The 19,896-nt window shown below is 37.2% G+C and overlaps 1 protein-coding gene and 1 long non-coding RNA gene across 2 annotated transcripts; one reads left to right on the forward strand and one right to left on the reverse strand.

The window, feature by feature from the left end:
* Window positions 1–589: 589 nt before the first annotated feature.
* On the reverse strand, window positions 590–12,584 carry IVNS1ABP (influenza virus NS1A binding protein). The gene is made up of 13 exons (XM_050961437.1): window positions 12,474–12,584; window positions 11,971–12,140; window positions 11,815–11,890; window positions 10,728–10,901; window positions 9,846–9,971; window positions 8,324–8,431; window positions 5,244–5,373; window positions 4,478–4,702; window positions 4,154–4,275; window positions 3,157–3,283; window positions 2,708–2,839; window positions 2,351–2,524; window positions 590–1,956 (listed from the first exon to the last, which is right to left on the reverse strand). Exons 1-13 carry the CDS (start codon window positions 12,582–12,584, stop codon window positions 1,703–1,705), a joined length of 1,929 nt encoding a protein of 642 aa, XP_050817394.1. The 3' UTR covers window positions 590–1,702.
* Window positions 12,516–19,877, forward strand: LOC127054998 (uncharacterized). The gene is made up of 2 exons (XR_007775381.1): window positions 12,516–12,614; window positions 19,061–19,877. It is a non-coding gene; the product is annotated as an uncharacterized LOC127054998 (long non-coding RNA).
* The last annotated feature ends 19 nt before the right edge of the window (window positions 19,878–19,896 follow it).

Consider the following 19,896-nt stretch of genomic DNA (forward strand, 5'->3'; position numbering starts at 1 on the left):
TGTCCTGAGCTAACAATGCCTAATCAACATTCAGCTCGTGGGCAATATGATTTCTGGGTCCACCTCTCAAATATTCCAGTTTAGTTAATTCCAGTGTTCTGTAGTTAAGATGAAATGTAGCAAACCCTGTCATTGCTATATAGAGTTGGAAAGGTGTAAGACTGACAAAAGCTGATGGTGCTCACTGTGAGAACACTGGACCTGAGCCTACACCAATTTTAGCTATACAGATCAGAACTTTAAAATGTAGTTAGAAAAACTTCAGTTACTATGCTTTAGAATAGTGCTAAATGAGCCATTTAAGTTCAGTATTAACCAACTGTAGAAAAACCTGGTCTGTTTTGCTGTGAGAAAAATATATAAATAAAAATAGTAAATGAAACAATGAACTCACTACTGTGGCTCTTTTGGGTACTGTTGATTGCTAATTTGGCTGCTGAGGTCTGAGTATCACTGCTCTAGCAAATCCTAAAATTTTGCTTTCAGTGGGCAGATTCAGTTCCATTTGTGTTGCAGGATCATTTATTTTTTAAATAAAGAGCTTCTTAGTGACCTGTGAACAAAGCCACAACTACAACTTTGATAGTAATCCTATTTCCTGAAAGGTACCTTTTTAATGTGTTTGCATCAGCAGCAAGCATTAAGTGCTAAGTCTGGCACCAAGGAAGTTAGATGTGCAGCACTACACATTAGACACCAAGTCATCCCAGCCAACATTACATATGAATAGAGAAAATGAATCAAAACATAATACCAAGCACTTATGGAACAAATTAAGTACAGTTCATATTCTAGCACATTTGTCAGCTTGCACTATTAGAAAAATAAATACCATTTTAAGAAATGTTTTCATCACCACTGGTAATATTCTAAACATGAATACATCATGTTTTACAAATATTAGCTCAACCTTGGTAACAAAACTGCGCTACAGGAAGCACCTCTGACAGGTGTCAAAATATTTGGAGCTAAAATGATTTTAAATAAGTCAGTTATGTTCAGAAACTCCATTCAAATTTAATGATCAGTGTTGCATACTAAAGTACAATAGTGTAGCAGAGGCAAAAGCTTAGATGCTTATGTACAGTGGTAAATTAAATATCCCACCCCATCTCTAGGAACACTAAGGTATTGTCTGCCTCAATAACTACTATCTGCCACTTTCAACAGGTACTATGCTGCTGAGTATATAAAAAGTTATAAAAAGGCAATCATAAAAGATTAAGTAGTGGCAGGCATGTCAACTTTAATAATAAAAAAAGCATTGTATGTGTTAAATAAGGCTTCTTGTTACAGACTGTTCCAGTTACTGGGGGGCCGAAAGAGAGCGTGAAAAACCAACTGCCTATAACCAAAAACCCTATTCTTCCTGCCCCAAACACACATTCTAAGGGGGAAAAAAATGTGCAAATTGGCAAAACAAACATTGGGGGAAGCTCTTGAAATGATATGCCCAAACAGTTCTTAGTTTCTCTTACAATATTATCAATTTCCAAAATCTAAGTAACAAAATCCCAAAATACACAAAACACCCTTCATCTTTCTTAAAAAAAGTATATACAGCACATTAATAGTATGCAATATGCAAAAGCTTTGTGTTGCTGTTGGCAACTTCTATACCCTCCCAACCCTGACACATACGTCTACTAAAAACACAATTACATCACTAAGCCTGTTAGTTTGCCTGGGGCACTTAAAGTGGTTAAAATTTGTAGGTTTTTGTATATGGGCTCCATTCATTTGACTCTGGGTTGTAGATTTCAACTGTATTCAGGAATTCATTGCCATCAAATCCTCCAACTGCATAAATGGTGTTTGCCACAGCTGCAATACCAGCATTGCTTCTTGGAGTAGTCATGTTTCCCATCATCTTCCATTCATTTTTAGCAGGGTCATACATCTCCACACAACTGACAGCACGAGAACCATCAAAGCCTCCACCAACAAAGAGTTTTCCTATTTAAAAGGGAATGATAAAAGTTTAACTGCTTACATTCCATAAGCTTCTCCTTCATGAACTACTTGTGTACATTTATGAAGAAATTACTAAACTAAGTCAACATGAAGGGAGGCTGAAATATAGGAAATGGGATTTGTGTATTCCCAGTACCAACAAACTACCTGTGCTCTCTTGGTTACCAAAACTGTTTTCTGTACTTATTTCAGAATTACTTCCATAACAATTTCCAATTAGTGTTCAAATGCTGTTTATCTAGATAGCGTAGGATGATATTTCACTAGATAACTTTCATTGTCTGAAGTCCTTTATGAAAATCAAGCCCAGGAAGTTTCTGAATTTTTTTTTTTCTGCCAATCCTTTGCTTAACTGGCTGAAAGACTAGAAACTTACCATCATGAACAGCCACTCCAGCTCCACGCCTAGCCACATTCATAGGTGCAATCAGAGTCCAGGTGTCATTCTCTGAATTGTAACGCTCTACACTGTTCAGACAATTCCAGGATTCTGCTCCTCCAATTATATACAAATATCCACTTAGCTCACATACTGCAGACTGATGTCTACCTACAAATCAGAAGCCATTAGTTATATTGAGACCCCCAAAAAAACCCCAAACCCACCACTCCTAAGATTTTAGCAATACAGACTTGCTGGTACATGGCAGCTGCTTTTATTATTAGAAATAAAATATGCACATAGGCAGCAACATTAAAAAAATCTGCTTTAAAAACAGCACAACAAACTTACGAATGTTAAGTGGAGCACAGCTTGTCCAAGATTTTGTGATAGGATCAAACACATCACAATTTTTCAATCCCTTCCGGCCATAAGGATCTGAGCCACCAACAACGTACAGCTTACCATTCAAAGCACATACTCCTGTTTGTATATAAATAAAAGTGATTTATCATCTAATAAATTTGTAAGGAACTAAATAGCCACAGCAGCAAAGAATCCTGTGGCACCTTATAGACTAAGACGTTTTGGAGCATGAGCTTTTGTGGGTGAATACCCACTTCCTCAGATGCATGTCTCTGCATGCATCTGAGGAAGTGGGTATTCACCCACGAAAGCTCATGCTCCAAAACGTCTGTTAGTCTATAAGGTGCCACAGGATTCTTTGCTGCTTTACAGATCCAGACTAACACGGCTACCCTCTGATACTAAATAGCCACAGTCAACAAAACAGCCATTACCTGCATTGCAACGACTGGTTCTCAGTTCTGGAACAGGAGTCCAGTCATCTATTTCTGGATCATACATTTCCCCACAACTCAAGTCATCGGAGTGACCATTTGACCCACCTACAACATACAGCTGTCCCTAAGTGGAAGAAAAAACAACCAGTGTTTCACATGTAAATACACATTAATTCTGTTCCACAGCAATTCACTGGTATTAATTACCATTACTCAACTGCTTGTAACAGAAATTGCAAGGAAAAGTCCTGCTGTACAAGAACAATTAAGTTATTAGTTAAATACAGTGTAGTTTACTGTGACCCTGTATGTTTCTTTTAAGGATTGATAAACCCAGTTTTTTCGAGATACAATCCCAGAGATGTAACCAGATATCAAACATGAAGGTGTATTGATTACTGAAGCTTAAGTTATATTTTAAGAAAAATGGTCTTTCTATATTGTCAGGGGTCTCTGCATCTGTAATTGAAAGATATCTTTATCATTATTGAACAACCTCCTCAAAGGCTGGAGCTACCGAGGACACTGCAAATGAAGAAAAATGTGAATGCTTGACAGAACTGTTTCCAGAAGTCTCTATGGTCAGCTCTTTTCAGCACAGCATGTTCTAAGGGACACAGATTAAGTCCCCTCTAATTATTAGTCAAACTGAGGCAGTATTTGACAATACTGTGCTTTCTTCACTAATTCCCATACAATCAAATAAAATCCCTCCTGGCAAACCTATAGAATTGGCTGCTTGTGAATACTGAGACACTAACTGTCCCACTTGGCAGATGGGGCATGAAATCACAATATCCTCTGTGTAGCTGCAATATTTCTTTTTTGAAACAGTATCCTAGAAATTCTGAATACCTTTGAGTGGATTTGTGCATATTTTAGATCTAAATCTGTTTGTCCCATCCTTCCTTTCTCTCACATAATCAAAATTATCTACTAGGGCATTTATACATCACAAGAAAGTGCTTTAATCTGCTCTTTACACAGCACATACCATTAGAACTGCCATCTGGAATCGGGCTCTTGGTGTTCTCATAGGTGCAATAAAAGTCCAGCGGTCCTTTCGTGGATCATAGCATTCTACCGTGCGCAGACATTCCTCTCTGTTATAGCCACCTAACAATAAACCAAAACAAATCACATGAAAGGAGTTTATTGGGAATCAAAGTAAGTCTTAAACATTGTTTAGTAGCTTCATTAAAGTTAGCACAGAATCTATGAACCTTGTTCAGTTCACTCGCTTATGGAAGGTACTGTATATTAGACATGGTTCAATCCAAACAAGTTTTTGCTTTAATTATTTTAATGGTATTTTTACCTGCAGCTATTAGCTTGCCATTAAGTTCTGCTGTTCCCAACCCAGATCGAGCATACTGCATTGGAGACAGGGGCTTTTCTATAAGGTTATCTGGTTGAATCTCAAAACTCCTGCTCTTCAGCAGTCGTGGAGTACTAGTTGGAGAGCTCTGAGGGCTGTTACGTCCATGAAGAAAAATCACACAGAACACACCATCCAAAACGGCAAGACACAGGTAGGTATTACCTGAAAAACAATTTTAAAAAACTTTTCTATATTTAAAATATTAACTAGTGGCTTCCAAGTTTTTTAACCCTTACAGGTCTGGAGATTCCTTAATACTAATACTGTTGAGATTTACAGACTCCAAACTTCACCCCAGTTATACAGAAACACTATACTGGACAACTCAATTAAGATTCTACCTAAAAAAAAAAACCCCTATAAATCAATCTGAAAACATTTTAGGAGGAAGTCCCCCTCCCCATGCACAAAATAACTTCCATGGTTCACCCATAAATAATGCACTTGTCCACCACCTTCCTCACAATTCACCAAAATTTTCCATCCTCGGCCTCAAAATATCTGGGTTTTGATCTCAACTATGCTACAGGCCTGAGTAACCATGGGCAATTCACTTTATCTGGTTCTCTACCTGTAAAATGGGGACAATTCTTCCCTATCCCATAAGGGTATTGAAGGAAATTCATTAATGTATGTGAGGTGCTCAGATGCTATGATTACGAGCAACAGGGAAAACCCCAACAAAAGAAGCCTAGACACTTACTTGAAGTCTTTTCAGAAGCAATGATTTTCCATTCATGTTTAGGACTCTGTACAGTAGCATTTGGAGAAGAAAGGCTTCCAGAGGAACTGCTACTTATCTGCTTGTGATCGTTCTCACGTGGTTGCTTTTTCTGCAAAATCAAAAGGCAGCTACAGAACCCTAGCCAGAGATCACACCTTGATCTACCTTTACTTCTCTCAATTAATCCACACAATTGAGGAAAATGCTTGATCTTTTCCACCTCTGCAAAGCATCATTTATAGCACACCTAAATTTTAAATAGAATTGCTTACGTAATTAAAACACCTCCGTCGATTTACTCCCACCTTAGTACTTACTTCACCTCATACCACTACCTGAGCCTCTATCACAGACTCAGCCTTAGAAATCATATGGCTCAACTCCTTTTTAGAAGTCAAGCATGCACTTTCACTGGACAAAGGGTTTTCAGACTTCCTGTATCTTCCAGATTTTTTTTTTTTAAATAATAAAAGTCTGGCAAAGAATGTGGGGTTAACAAAATGGAAGTATACATTTTCAAACTCTTGGAATTTGGGCTAAGCCCACAATGCCCATTTCTGATTGGTTTTTAATAGATTCCTATTCCTCAGATTAGAGGCCCTCTCACACAACACAGTCAACCTGTGGAACTCATTCCCTGGGGGACATTGTGATGGCCAAAACTATAATGAGGTTCAAAAAAGAATTAAATAAGCTAATGGAGGACAGGTTCATCAATGGTTATTAGCCAAGATGGTCAGGGACACAACCCCATGCTCTGGATGGCCTTAAGCCACTGACTGCTAGAAGCTGAGATTGAACGACAGGGATGGATTGCTCAATAACTGGCTTGTTCTGTTCACTCCCTCTGAAGCATCTGGCATTGGCCATTGTTGGAAGACAGGATACTGGACCCGGTGGACCATTGGTCTGACCCAATATGGCCATTCTTGTGTTCTCATCTAAAATAAGTCTCTGTGGTTTGGCTTCAAGTTGTCTTTGTGATCCTGTTTAGTTATTTCTCTGATCTTACTTTTCTTATGCTAACACTTTGCATGGAAGGGTTATTTTCTTGAGTCTCATCCCTAGTATAGTTTTATTCAGTATTTCATTTCATAAACTATTTATTGTGCAGACTTAACAGATACAAGGGAAAAACAACTTGTTTCAGATCACATCACTGACAATGTTTGGAGTAAAAGCCAGGTCAAGAGCAAAAGTCCAACATTTATCAATTCTATTAATCCTGTATAACCATGTTCTAAAACCCTGCAGCTGAAATTTACACCACCTGTGTGGACCCTTGAACTGTATCGTTTTTCTTATTACAGAAAAGGCAGCCAGATTTGTAAAATACTAACTCCCAATCTAAGCTTATCCATCAGTTTTTCCACCGAGAATTTCCCATACTCTGCACTGAAACATATATATCACATGGCAAGGCTCTGTCGTCTGCCAAAATTATTTTACAACTTAACAGATCAACTACCCAACAAGTTATATGTTTCTGAGGAGACAAAACAATGCGTTTATTTTTGTATCTCAACTAAAACTGGTGTGTCTTCTTTCCCCCCACCCCCACCAAGGTGAAACTATTTCAGTTTCAAGTATTAAATCCCACCCAGGCATTAATATAGCTTTTTGTATACATGGATGTCCCTTACATTATTTGAGGATTTTTAAAGACTGAATTAAATTCTCCAAGAAAGTGTATCTAAAAAAAAAAAATTTGATGGATACAATTTAAACATATTTGCTCTAGTTTCTTTCTGCAAATAAGAAAAAAATCTGAGTGAATTTTACTTTGGTCCTTGGCTTCCAAGTATGAGAACTGCCAATAAATATTTGATCGACTGAGTAGGAACAAAAATTAATCCAAAAGACTCATTAAATACCACTGATGCAAACAGGGTTTATTTACTCAACTCTTCTCTTTACAGATTTATTTTCATTTTTAAAATCCATGCTCTATGCAACTATAAAGGTATTTTTAAAATTTACTTTAAAAAAAAAAAAAAAACTACCAAAACCAGATTGCTTCTGCAACTCTCACTGCTATGACTTCAGAAAACAAAATAAAACTGCATTTAAACTCAACAGCAATTCAAATTTAGACACAGTAACTCATTTGGGTCCATCAACCCATCCATTTCTTTTTAAGTTCCTTTCTTGAACTCGTTAAAAAAAGTTTGGGGGGTGAGAAGATAGAAGTGGTAAGATTCATGAACTTGGCATTTATAAAATCAAGGACTAACCACAATAGCTGAAGACAAATGAACACACTTTCCTGCACAACTTTGCCAATGGATCTCTGCTCTGACTTTCAACCTAACTACTCCATACTTCTGCTTCTTGCTCAAACTAATAACTGTGCAAAGTTGTCTATTTTTTCAAAGACGTGAACAAAAAAGAACTAGAATTAAATCACCAAACTCAATTTAACTTGTGACTTATGCCCAAATTTAAAACCAGATGAAAGCTGAATATATTTTACATCATGATCCCCCCCTGCCAACCGATCCGGCCCTACAATCAAAAGAATGTATTGCCTCCTTTGCAAGCCCATGCTACACATTGTTAGATTTTGCACAGAGAAATTTCTCTGTAATTCCTTTAATGCCTAGCTCTTCTTACGTTCAGTCTGCATCCTCTTGTTTTTATGCCAATTACTTTTTCAGTCATGCTATCCACATTTTCTAATCTATATGAACTGTGTAAACTAGACACTCCCACACCCTTCTCAGACTATTTATATTCAATTTATTTTTTCTAATATTTCTATAACAGACTCCCTTGTACTGACCATTCTCTTCTGTATCTTTTCAGTTCTCTGATAACCTTGGTTTTGTTTTTAAAGACTCATGTTTAGCACTGAAATTAGTACTGTTAATAACAAGATGAAGCAAGTGAATTGTCAATACCAACACAGAAGCCATTTCTGCAAAATGTTTTCCCGTCTGCATTAATCATTAAGATACCGCTTCTTCCCTTTACTACAGTACACAAGATTTTAGGTGTGCTATAAATTGCTCTAACCACATTTTTACCTGATGTAACCTCAGACCATGTGCAATTTGTACCTGCACAAACTGAATGTGGTCATCATCACTGCCATACACCTCAGCCTGTCCATCTAGTAGATTTCCATCAAGCAGCTTGTGATCAGCTGAGTAGTACAACGTTTGAACCTGCAAAACAGGAACAGAATACCCATGTGGCTGCTGTCTCCATAGCTACTTAACTACAGGCAGATTTACACAAACTCCAGAAGGTCCTCTCCAGCATAGCTCGTCATCTCATCTCATCTCAATCTAGGAATGGCAAAATTAAAAGGAAGCAGACGTCATGGTGCAAGTCTTCAATGAAGGATCTTTGATTTCTCAGCTTGAAAGAAATCTTCGTTTTTCGAGGACTTCTATTATTTCGCAGTATAGTAACTAATATATATCACAAGTACAATGTACATTATCTTCAGAATAAATTATACAATCCATAATCTCATGCAAGCACTTGTTATTCCCTGCAAACAATTTTTCTGAATTGCAAATACAATACTTTCTGTGGGCCAAAAAAAAAAAGGGGGGGAGGGGAGTGAAGTCAAAGATTGGATTCTAAAAAGAAAAGGAATTGAAAGAGTGGAGCAAAAATGTAAGCTATGGAGGAAATGCTGCCCGTGACTTGTTACCAAATGCAATGCATTAATCAAGTGCATCTGAGTTGCAACTGGGAAAATCAGAGCATTTTAAAAATAACTATTGAAAGGGGAAACATACATGCAAGAGTATATTTGACAGTATAAACATGTACTTTCGCCTATACAAAAGTGTTCTGATTATCTACCGTGCCTGTAATAACAAACTGGTAAGATTTTATGATGAGCAACAGGTTTTGTGGACTCCATTTTTCCAAGCAAGTTAAAAATTTAGAATTCCACTATGATTTCCATCAAATGTAGATATTTTAAAAATTGCCCACAGTCTAAGTGTAGTAGTTGTTTTCATGAGTAAAGCCATTAAACAACACACAAAACATTAAAAATAAGATATCCTGTAAAGGAGTAAGTAAACACCATTAAATCATCATCATCGTTCTCTGCCCACAGCGGATTTTCTTAGGAGAACTGGGGCAGGACTGCTGCTTCATTACGTGTCAATACACTTGAGGTTTCTTCTTGGTTCTTCAGCCTTGGTATCCTAGTTTTGTTAATAAACCTATGGGGAGATAAATCAATGGGGAGGAACAACCATTAGAAGCTTTTACCTACTTCTCATTAACAAGCAAAAACCTGTGGAAGAAAACATTTTAAGAATCTACAGCAAGTTTCAGTGCCACCTCCCCATTTCCAACGCAAAGTTGAATGCACTTTGAAGTAGTTAAACAGCACACAGAAAACAAAAACAAAAAAGGAAAGCAAAAGACCAGACTGAACAGTTCATTCAGCTCACCTGGACACCCCCCCCGTTTCTCAGCTTATGGGTACCTATAGTAAAATTTAAATTCTTCAGGGTCATGGTTAAAAATAAAAGAAAAAAGGGATCATCCTTCATGTCACAGAAGTTTAATTTTTTTAAACTATTTAATCCCATTTTCTTAAAGACTAACCTCTTCCATTAGAGCTTCCAGACTGCCTCCATTTTCCCAGATGCTGCGCTGCACCCAGTTGATTACCTTTGTGTATAATTTGCCATTGCTAGGCAAGCCAACATTGTCTTCAAGCATTACTTCAAGCTTGAGTTAAAAATAAAAAGTAGTTAGCATCCAGCTTACACTACTGCATAAAAGTTATACATTTACAGCATGTCAGTACTTTACTGAAGTTAATTATTCCTAAAGAATTTAAAACAAGACAGAATTTTCTAGCTCTGCATACTGAAAATGAGTGAGTATACTACTCTACTGTTACACCAATGAAGAACAGCTCCTGGCTGTTTTCCTACACCCTGGCAACAGAAATGATGGTTTTGCATCCTTTAATTTTGACTTAATATCTAAAGTCGTCTCAGGATGGAAGACAGCATGCATCATGCACAGCCAAGTTTCATGGTATCAGTGAATATAATCTAATGAAGACGTCTAACAGAAAAAAGTTATATAAAATGCTAGCATACTGTGTTAAACAATTTGAAAACTACTCTGCAAACTCAGCATGTGTGAAATTTCCCCACCATTGAAAAAGAAACCAGTGATTTTTACTATTTACCTTACTATGGCTATTAGCCAAGACGTGCACGGATGGTGTCCCTAAGCCTGTTTCCCAGAAGCTAGGAATGAGCAACAGGGAATGGATCACTTGATGATTACCTGTTCTATTCATTCCGTCTGGGGCACCTGGCATTGGCCACTGTCAGAAGACAGGATACTGGGCTAGATGGACCTCTGGTCTCACCCAGTATGGCCATTCTTATGTTCTCTCTCTCATACCTTAAATTACCTAGGTTTATTTCATTAACAAGATTAAAGAAACAGTTTTAAATTGCTGCTGACCTTTAACCGTGGAAGCTTGAGAAATTCCTCTTGTTCTGAAATCTGCAACAAATGTTCCTGAATGTAACCATCAATCTTGTTCAACAAACGTGAGTCTCCCATACAACTTGCAAAGTTCCGATAAGAGATGCAGCTCTGAATGTCCATCTTAGAGAGCAAATAATCACCACAAACCTTTAAAAAAAAAAAAAATTGAGTAATATCCCAAATTTACTAATAGCATATTACACTTTTATACATACATTTCTTTTCCAACATATGGCAAACTCTCTTACTTTTCTACCAGTTTGAAAGATTTTACTTGCTCCACTGGTACTCCACACTGTGGGTGAAGAAAATCTCTCTGAAACAAGTAGAATCACCTTAAGTTTGATCACTGCATGCACTATTGTAGTGATAACGTTAGAACAGTAATGGCTAGTACCTTAATATGAAAGATACCACAGAAAGGGAGAACAGTATAGTTATGATACAGATTTTCTGGTCAACTCCTTCAGGAGGGCAACATTTCATTCTCTAGTGGTTTTGTTAAATAAAATCTACCTAAGTACTTATGGCCTCCACATCGTATTATCTAAGCATCTGTCAAGGTACATACTGTTTGTTCTTAAATGAATTTATAGCCTGTCTCCCTTACTGAACGTGTTGTTTACAAACAGACTGCCAGCAACCAGGGATTTGAGAGTCAATGTGGATTTTTCATATTTCCTGTATCAGTTACAGTTCTTCAGGCCAAATTATGCCTTCTCTGCGAGCCCAGTGCCTCCAGCGGGCTTGCACAGGTATAACTGACTGGAATTAAGTCAACAGTTCTAGTGATAACACACAAGTACAGAATCCGTCACTATAATCTTGGCTCTACAGTGCTAACGGGTGTGGAAGTGGTAAGTACCTTTCTGTCACTAAAAATCAGTACTTGTGATTTTGAGTACACAAGGAACAGATCTCTTGAGCGACAAGTAATTATTTTTAATCCCTTTTCTACAGCGTAATCTCACTTGAGTGTCCAGTTCACACTAAATATACCATGTTTTCTCTGCTCCTCAAAGGTTAATAACGAGACTGCTGTAGTAGCTGCAAATTATACCTGCTTGACTCTCTCCATCTTCAGCTTCTTTGCTGCTGAGTATACATCTTTTACTAGCTCTTTATCAGCTTTCAACCTATTGAAGAAATTCAGGTGTTATTCTAAAACAAATAATATTAATATTTATCTCATTGCTTATCAGGAAGTAATACTCACTGAGCAGTGTAGGCATAATTTAGTAAGACTTCAACAGCTTGTGGATTGAGATCATCAAATTTAACATGAGAAACTCCATGAGAATCACTATCACTGTTGAAGATTTCGAACAGGTAGGGACTGCAGCAAGCTAGGACTGCTCTATGTGCCAACGTCTCATGTCCACATACCTTTATTTTAAAAACATACATGAGGACAGTAAAAAATTAAGAATGTACATTACAAAAATGCAAAGTATTATGCAGTCTTGTTCAAAACTGAACAGATCAAAAAACTCAATGTATGTTAGAGAAATTACTTTATTAATACACATTTTCTCAATTTGCACCAGATTAAACTGCTACGTTTTCAGATATCAATATATGGTTTTTAACTATATTTTTCTGAATTTAGATCCTATGGAAAATCAGATTATAAAAGTCTTAAGATTCACTGAATCAATGTATGCAGACAACAAAGTGCACTGTTTAAATGTTGCACCCAGATGACATGTTACAGCTTACCTGAAGCCGAACATCACAGAACTGACCACTTTTACGCAAGGCATTTAATTTGGCAACAGATGACTCTATGAAGTTTTCATCTTCAAACATCAAATATCCATTAGGAATCATTTTGCTGTTGGTTTGGCTGTCCAAAAAAAGGTAAATGTCTTTCAATTTGTAAAGTTTACATACACAGCACCGAACTACTATTTCCTTATTACCAGCTCCCTCTTTCCAAATATATAGATAATTCATGCAATATGGATAAAATAAAGAGCAGTGACGCACTTAAAACTAGATTGGACAAAACGCACTGGCAATGGGATGGACTAAGTGATAGCAGATCTTTTCCATCTCTAATTTCTATGATTTTAATATATGTACTGTATGTTCATCTGAACTAATTTTTACTGGTTCTATGGACTCCATGCCATGCGTGGTTCATTAGGTCTGCACAATATAACCATTTCAGAGGTCAAAGAAAGCAAATTAATAGTTGAAAAGTGCTAGGATTTCAACCTTCTGTTTAAATGACTCTTAAGACCTAGTTTATACACATTTTTCAACTGTACAAAAATCTTAAACAGTTTAGCTTTATGTAATAACATTAGCAGAAATGAAACACCCTGAACAATTAACAAACATACATTTAAAGGATCACTATCAAGTTAAAAGCCTTTTCTACCTGCAGTTTTACCTATTTATAAATACCTACAGTCTGATCTACGTAGCACCACAGTGCAAACTAGAGGGGAGTAAATTAATTGTAGGTCTAACTGCCCCATGTAGACTCTTCTGACACAAACTAAAAGGCGTGTAGTGCATATTAATCTAGTCATATTAGCGCACAGCAGGTACCTTTTAGTTCGAGGCAGCAGGGTCTACACAAGCAGTTAATAATGCTCTACAGTTCACACTTCTCTAGTTCGCACTGCAGCATCATGCAGAGAAACCCTAAGATTATTATAACAGAGTAAAGAACAATTATTTTTTCAAAGTTTACTTTGTGCATTTGATAGCAATTTACATGTAGTCAGTTTCATAGTTCCCTGGGCTCAGTCAAATCAGTCATTTCTGTTTGTGTGGGTCATTCACATAGCTATGAGTGAATGAGAACCATTTTTAGAAATAGGAAAAGGGTGATAGCAAGAATGCCAAAAAATGACAGGGAAACTCAAGAGGTAGAATAGTACTTGAAGCAACAACTTCTTTGATGAGTTTGACAAGATTTCAAATTTAAAGAGGCCTGTAGGATTGACAAGGAAAATGAGAATATAACTTCAGAAGTGTCAACTGAAGGTGTCAGAAAGCTGTTTGAAAATCCCACGCTATAAAGTTACCCAAACAACTTTTTGGAAAAGAACATGAGATATGCTATTTCTAAATTATTATTTCACAACAATTTGCATTTTAGTTTAGTTTACAATTAAAGAAGTGTAATTAGCATAAGATTTAATGTTTTTAATATTTTAAGGTCAGACTGGGAAACTAGAGCAAAGTTTAGTACTAAGAAAGATAAGCCATATTAAAAAAAACCCTGTAAATCACTGACGTAAATTCAATTACCTGAGTAGTTTACTAGAGTAAATTACCACAAATAAACATACTAAATGATAAGTTTCACTTAATTATAAGCTTCTTCCTTTGCATATACTTTCATTTATAGTCAAATACTATGTTATGACTGCCTATTACAGTAACAGAACAAAAATTTGTTAACGACAATTATGTTTGATCTTTTACACATTTAATTAATAGCATTATCTTACTTGGTAAATATATTGCTGTAAATTTATAACTGAGAAAACTTAAATAATCCAAAGATAATGGGGTGTTAAATCAGAGCACGTCGCTTTCAATATCTTCTTATAGGAAGACAATTTGCTGAAGTGCAGGCAAACGGGTCGTGTCCTGTGAGCTGCAATGATGATTCCAAAACTAGCAGGCTTGAAAATGATGTAATCAAGTCCTTAAGAGCTATAGACACGAATTTCTTCTGTGATAATCATGCATCATAATCTGCAACAAGCAAACAAAAGTTAGTAATTAAACATAAAACAGTATTATTTCAGTATTTTATGTTTCAGATTTAGCAATTAATATCCCTTTCAAATCCAGGGCTAGAATGTTTAACTGTACAGTTAACTTTTCTCTATAATCTATCCTCACAAATTCTGTTCTAACTACTCACACAAATTCTTTAATGGCGACCTCAGTACATTCTCAGCTGGCAAAAACTAACGGTCATAGAGCTTAAGGTCAAAAGGGACCATTAGAGCATCTCATCTGACCCCCTGGATGTCACAGGCCGCCACACCAAGCACCCACACTCTAATCCCAACAACCAAAATTAGACCAAAGCATTACAGCCCACAGGAGAGTAACAATTATGTGCCACAAGATGGATGAGGTAATATCTTCTATTGGACCAATTTCTGTTGGTAAGAGACAAGTTTTCGAGCCTCGTGTCTCTAATATCCTGGGACTGACACAGCTAAAACTACACTGCATACAATTATGTGCCACAGGAAGAGAATAGGATGGACCCAGGTTCACCAGCCTCCAAGGTGCCCACAATAGCAGGGAAATGATTAAGTGAGATACACCTACCAGATAATGCTGGCATGTGAGCATAACCACATGCTGCAGAGGAAGGAACACCCCTGCCTCCAAGGTCACTGCCAATCTGACCTGGGGGAAAAATTCCCTCTCTACACCATGGAAAGTGATCAGTTATCCTTTCAGCATGCAAGAAAACCAGTCAGTCAAGCATCAGAGGAGGAATGCTTGGTGCCAACTCAGAGCCCTGGCCCTCCCTTTCAAGTTCCATCTTCAGCTGTAGCCACCCTGATGCTTCAGAGGGAGATTTAAAAAACAACAACAAAAAAATACTCCTACATTTGCGGGAGACGGAATAACTTCCTGACCCCTGCAGGCAGCTGGCTGAACCTTGAGACATGAGCTTTTAGGTACATAAAACATAAACCTGAAGTGAGCCCCAGAGCTGTTGAACCCTGCCCATTACCATCACAAGCAACTCCATCATAGAATTACACTCAAATTTGTCTCTCTCAAAACTAATTAAGTTGTTTGCTCCAAGCTTCCTGTTAGAAGACTGTTCAAGAACTTCATCCTTCTGATTGGTAGAGACCTTCTTTTAATTTCTATCCTTAATTTTGTATGCAGATCAATTTTGATACTCCAGGAGCCAGAAGTGTTGCCCAGCTAGGATTGTCAAGGTAATGTTTAAAGAAAAAAAAAAAACAACTGAGTAACATTTAAGACAGATCAGTCTAACTGTTTGCACTTTATTTCTGTATCATCTACTACTTGCTTACACAAGTCAGTAATTCCTTCAGGTAATGAAAGCTATTAAGTTTACCTACATATACTCTACCAAAACTTTGGGTGACCCCTGGTTCTTGTGTGATGTAAAGGGGTAAATAACACTTCCCTTTTACTGTCTCCATATTACTGATGATTTTATAGACCTCTGTCACACACACCCTTAGTCACCTCTTTTCTAAACTGAATAGTCCTAGTCTTTTTAATCTCTCCTCATATGTATGGATGATGTTCCATACCCTTAATCATTTTTGTTGCCTTTCCACCTGTATCTTTTCCAATTTTAATATATCTTTTTTAAGATGAGGCAAACAGAACTGCATGCAGTATTCATGGTGTGGGCATACTGTACATTTATTAAGTGCCACTGACGTTTTTTGTCTTATCTATTCTTTTCCTAATGGTTCCTAACATTCTGCAGATGTTTTCAGAGAACTAACCATTTATTCCTACCCTTTTGTTTCCTATCTTTTAACTAGTTACTGATCCTCTTTCCTCTTAAGCAAAGTAAGCAGTGATAGTATAAGAGCCTTTGGCGTGGGACCTTGTGAAAGGCATTCTTAGTCTGTATCAATTGGATGGATCACCCTTGTCCACATACTTGTTGACACCCTCAAAGATTGATAGATGAGGCATTATTTCCCTTTACAAAAGCCATGCTGACTTTCTCAACCTACTGTAATCATCTATGTGTCATCATAATTCTGTTCTTTACTATAGTTTCAACCGATTCAAATCAAGAGCAATATACTGATTTTCCCACAGCACCTGCAATGTGCTGTAGCAGTTATCTAGAAAATCTGCTTTTGCCACGGCAATTTTTTCTGTTCCTGAAAATACTGTGCTGCAAAGAGCAGCCAACACTAAGACAGGAAAGAACGAACATTCAACTATGTTTAACTCCTAAAGCATATATGTGTGTGTGAATGGAGGAAGTAATAAGATATATATTTGTTATAAAGCAACAAAAATGTCTACTAGAGAGGTATTTGGGGACCACAAATTAAACAAGGACCTTAATATCAGTATATTGTGTTATGATTTTCAAATGGAATCACATATTTCATTCAGCATTTGCTGAGCCTTCTTTTGGCTGTTTATGCCTCCCAAAAAATGGCTTCCTCCAAATGCATGAAAATAAGAGCTGAGCTAACGAAAATTCCCAAGAAGCCACATAAGCAACTTTAATTGTTTCTATGACTCTAGTCATATAAGTAAACCACCTTTATTTCGTTGTACGTTCACAAATGCATCATCTGGATATGATGTTTCAGTGACAGAACAGAGATTTATGCACCATCAAAAGACTTCTCTTATCTGGAAATCTTTAAATCCCCACTTTCTCCCCTTGCGGGCAACAAATACTATTTGCAATTTCCAAACAAAAACTATTTTGTTTCTCTTTGAAACAAAAAACAAGAAGTCTAACACAATCCCTCTTTTTGAAAAAAGTCTGCATATTTTTGAATAAAGAGGAGTTGAATCTCTGGAAAACTATCTTATAACTACACATCTGCATCATCCTTGCTGACTTAAAAGATGGATTACTAACCTCAGAGATTCCCCTCCACACACCTACCCTTGAAAGTCCGTATTCATTTGGTTCTTATTCTGGTCTATTCGTCTGATCAGATTTTTTGTTGTATTCTGCTACCTTAAAAGAATTTTACTATGTTCCAATAGTTAAAATTTGCCTGGTATTCTTATGATCTCCAAAAGCCAGCTGAGTAAATGCATCCAAAAGAATCTAGCATGAAACCTAACACACAAAGGAACTGAAAGCAATTCCTATAACAACTTCAATTCTGGACACTCTGTATGTGTATATCTAATAGTATTTTCTCAAGTCTATTTCCAAGTATTTGCTTGTATTAACCACGGGGCATTTCCTGTTATAAGTACTTAGTTATCAACTACTGGTCTATCTGCACATTTTATATTAATTGCTATATATATTAATTAAGACATGGTGGCTAACCTGAAGTATTTACAACTGAAGCTCTAACCCTACAACCAGATCCATGCATTCATCTGTGCCCACATGGATACCAAGCTGCAAGACAGTGGTGTAATATCAATATTTTTACTGTAAGAACTACATATATTTTGGTATCTATACTATTTTATAATTTCCTGAACATGCACCAGTATACAGGGCGTAATTATCTGCTACATCTATAGGAAGACAGAGGAAGAATCCTTGCCTGAAGTACTGTATATACTCGTTCATAAGCTGAATTTTTTTAGTAAAAAAGGGAAGCACCAGAGAAGGGAGTCGGGAGAAGTGGGACACAGCCCCTCCCCCCAACAGAGGGAGCAAGGAGAGGCAGCAGAGCCCCAGAAGGGAAGAGAGGTGGCCAGTCTCTCTCAGCTTCTGGCCACACTGCTCTCTCCCCCGCAGTCTCTGAAGCAGCTGCAGCTCCAGGGCTGGCAGACTCCAGCCCTGCTGCTTGGCCCCGCCCCTAAGAGCAGGCTGCAGCGGAGCCCACCAGAGCAGCTCCAGCTAGGCCAGAGACATCCTCCCCCAGTCCTCCCCAGATAAGGTGGGAAGGGATTGGGAAAGTGTGGGGGTCCTGGGCTAGGGGTGGGATCATGTGGGGGGTCATCCCCTGACACCCAGCTTCTCTCCCCCGGCCCCCTCCCAAAATTTCCCCATCAGTTGCTGTCCCGACCTGTCAGGGCAAGCAGCTGGCGCGCGGGGGCCCTGCCTGCAGACGCTTGAGGTAAACAAACCATCTCCGCCTACCAGTGGCTTATTCTGATGACCTGGGAGCCAAAGTTTGCTGACCCCTGAATTATAGGGTTGGCTTATGAATGGGTCACAAAAAATTTCCATTTTTACTTCCATCTTACGGGGGTGGGTGTCGGCTTATAAATGAACTGGCTTATGATTGAGTATATACTTTAGTTTGATTAACGCAAGATAAATCATGTATTCAGACCTACATACAAATAAATCAATTTGCCTGTATTTAGCAGAACCACTTTTATGCAAGAGATACAAAATTATCACTGCTAATTTAAACTATTATCTCCCAACATTAATTAAATTTTTACTTTTGTTTAAACTGAAAGATACAAAGGGCTTGCCAGAACAATCCATTACCTATTCCCCATTAGCTCCTCACGTAACTCTCATGTTTAATAGAGAAAATATTACTGAAAAATAAAAAGTTTGGGAGAAAATTTATTTACAGTTGTCTTTTTATCCTATCAGATATGAAAAAGCTCTGAAAATATTGCATGTTTTTCCTCTACAGGCTGTAAAGACGCTTCAGAATAATAAGTGAGAAGAAACCAAATAATCAAAAACCCCTTTACCTGTGTCCAAAACATGTTGTTACAAACTAAACAAAAAGCCACTTTCTGACAGACAAAAATGCTGAAGAATCAACTACAATGTGTCTTTTTAAGCTATACAGTTAAATAAAAAACTGAACTTTATTTAGAATCCTTTAACAATGAAACTGAAATTTAACAGATACAAGAGAAAATGTCTCAATTTGCAAGTCAACATTTCTCACATACATTGTATCATTTAAAAAGGTAGATTTTTGAATTTCCACAACCAAAAAAGTTCATTTAAATTTAATATTTAAAATGAGAAAATTTAAAGAAACACTCGACTGCTTTAAAAAAAACTATACTGAGATTATTTTGACACTGTTCTTAAAACAGTTACATCTGTTGGGCATAGAAAGGAATTTGGAGAAATAGATGTCTTAATAGATTAGTAATCTTAAGTAATAAAATGTAGTATTATGCTTCTAGGTCTGTGGTTCAAATCTTGCCTAATTCTATAGAAACTGGTCACTTACATGAAATAAATTTGAGTCTTAATGCAGTTTCTACTGAAAAGGAGTTCACTGCACATAAGTCACCATCATAAATGACATTAGTTGTAGAGGTGCCACAGACTGAATGGGTGAAGAAACATTACTTAGTTTGTCCTGTAGAAAAGCAATGAGATACACCAATAGAGTAATATGAATAAACCTAGACCGCTTTTGCCTGTCTGGGTTTGTTGTTGTTGTTTTTTTTCCATTTTATTTCTGGAATAAACTCTTCCAATCTTCACTGCTGTCAATCAGCTCTT

The sequence above is a fragment of the Gopherus flavomarginatus genome, chromosome 7 (genome assembly GCF_025201925.1).
Source record: "Gopherus flavomarginatus isolate rGopFla2 chromosome 7, rGopFla2.mat.asm, whole genome shotgun sequence".
Taxonomy (NCBI): Eukaryota; Metazoa; Chordata; order Testudines; family Testudinidae; genus Gopherus; species Gopherus flavomarginatus.

Bases quoted from the DNA above. Each gene is read 5' to 3' on its own strand.
- IVNS1ABP (XM_050961437.1), bottom strand. From the start codon at position 12,584: ATGATTCCTAATGGATATTTGATGTTTGAAGATGAAAACTTCATAGAG. The intron at 9,972-10,727 runs GTCAGCAGCAAT...TTTTAACTCAAG, and splicing joins TCAAGCTTCCACGGTTAAAG to CTTGAAGTAATGCTTGAAGA. The intron at 1,957-2,350 runs GTAAGTTTCTAG...CCTTTTAAATAG, and splicing joins TGGAGTGGCTGTTCATGATG to GAAAACTCTTTGTTGGTGGA.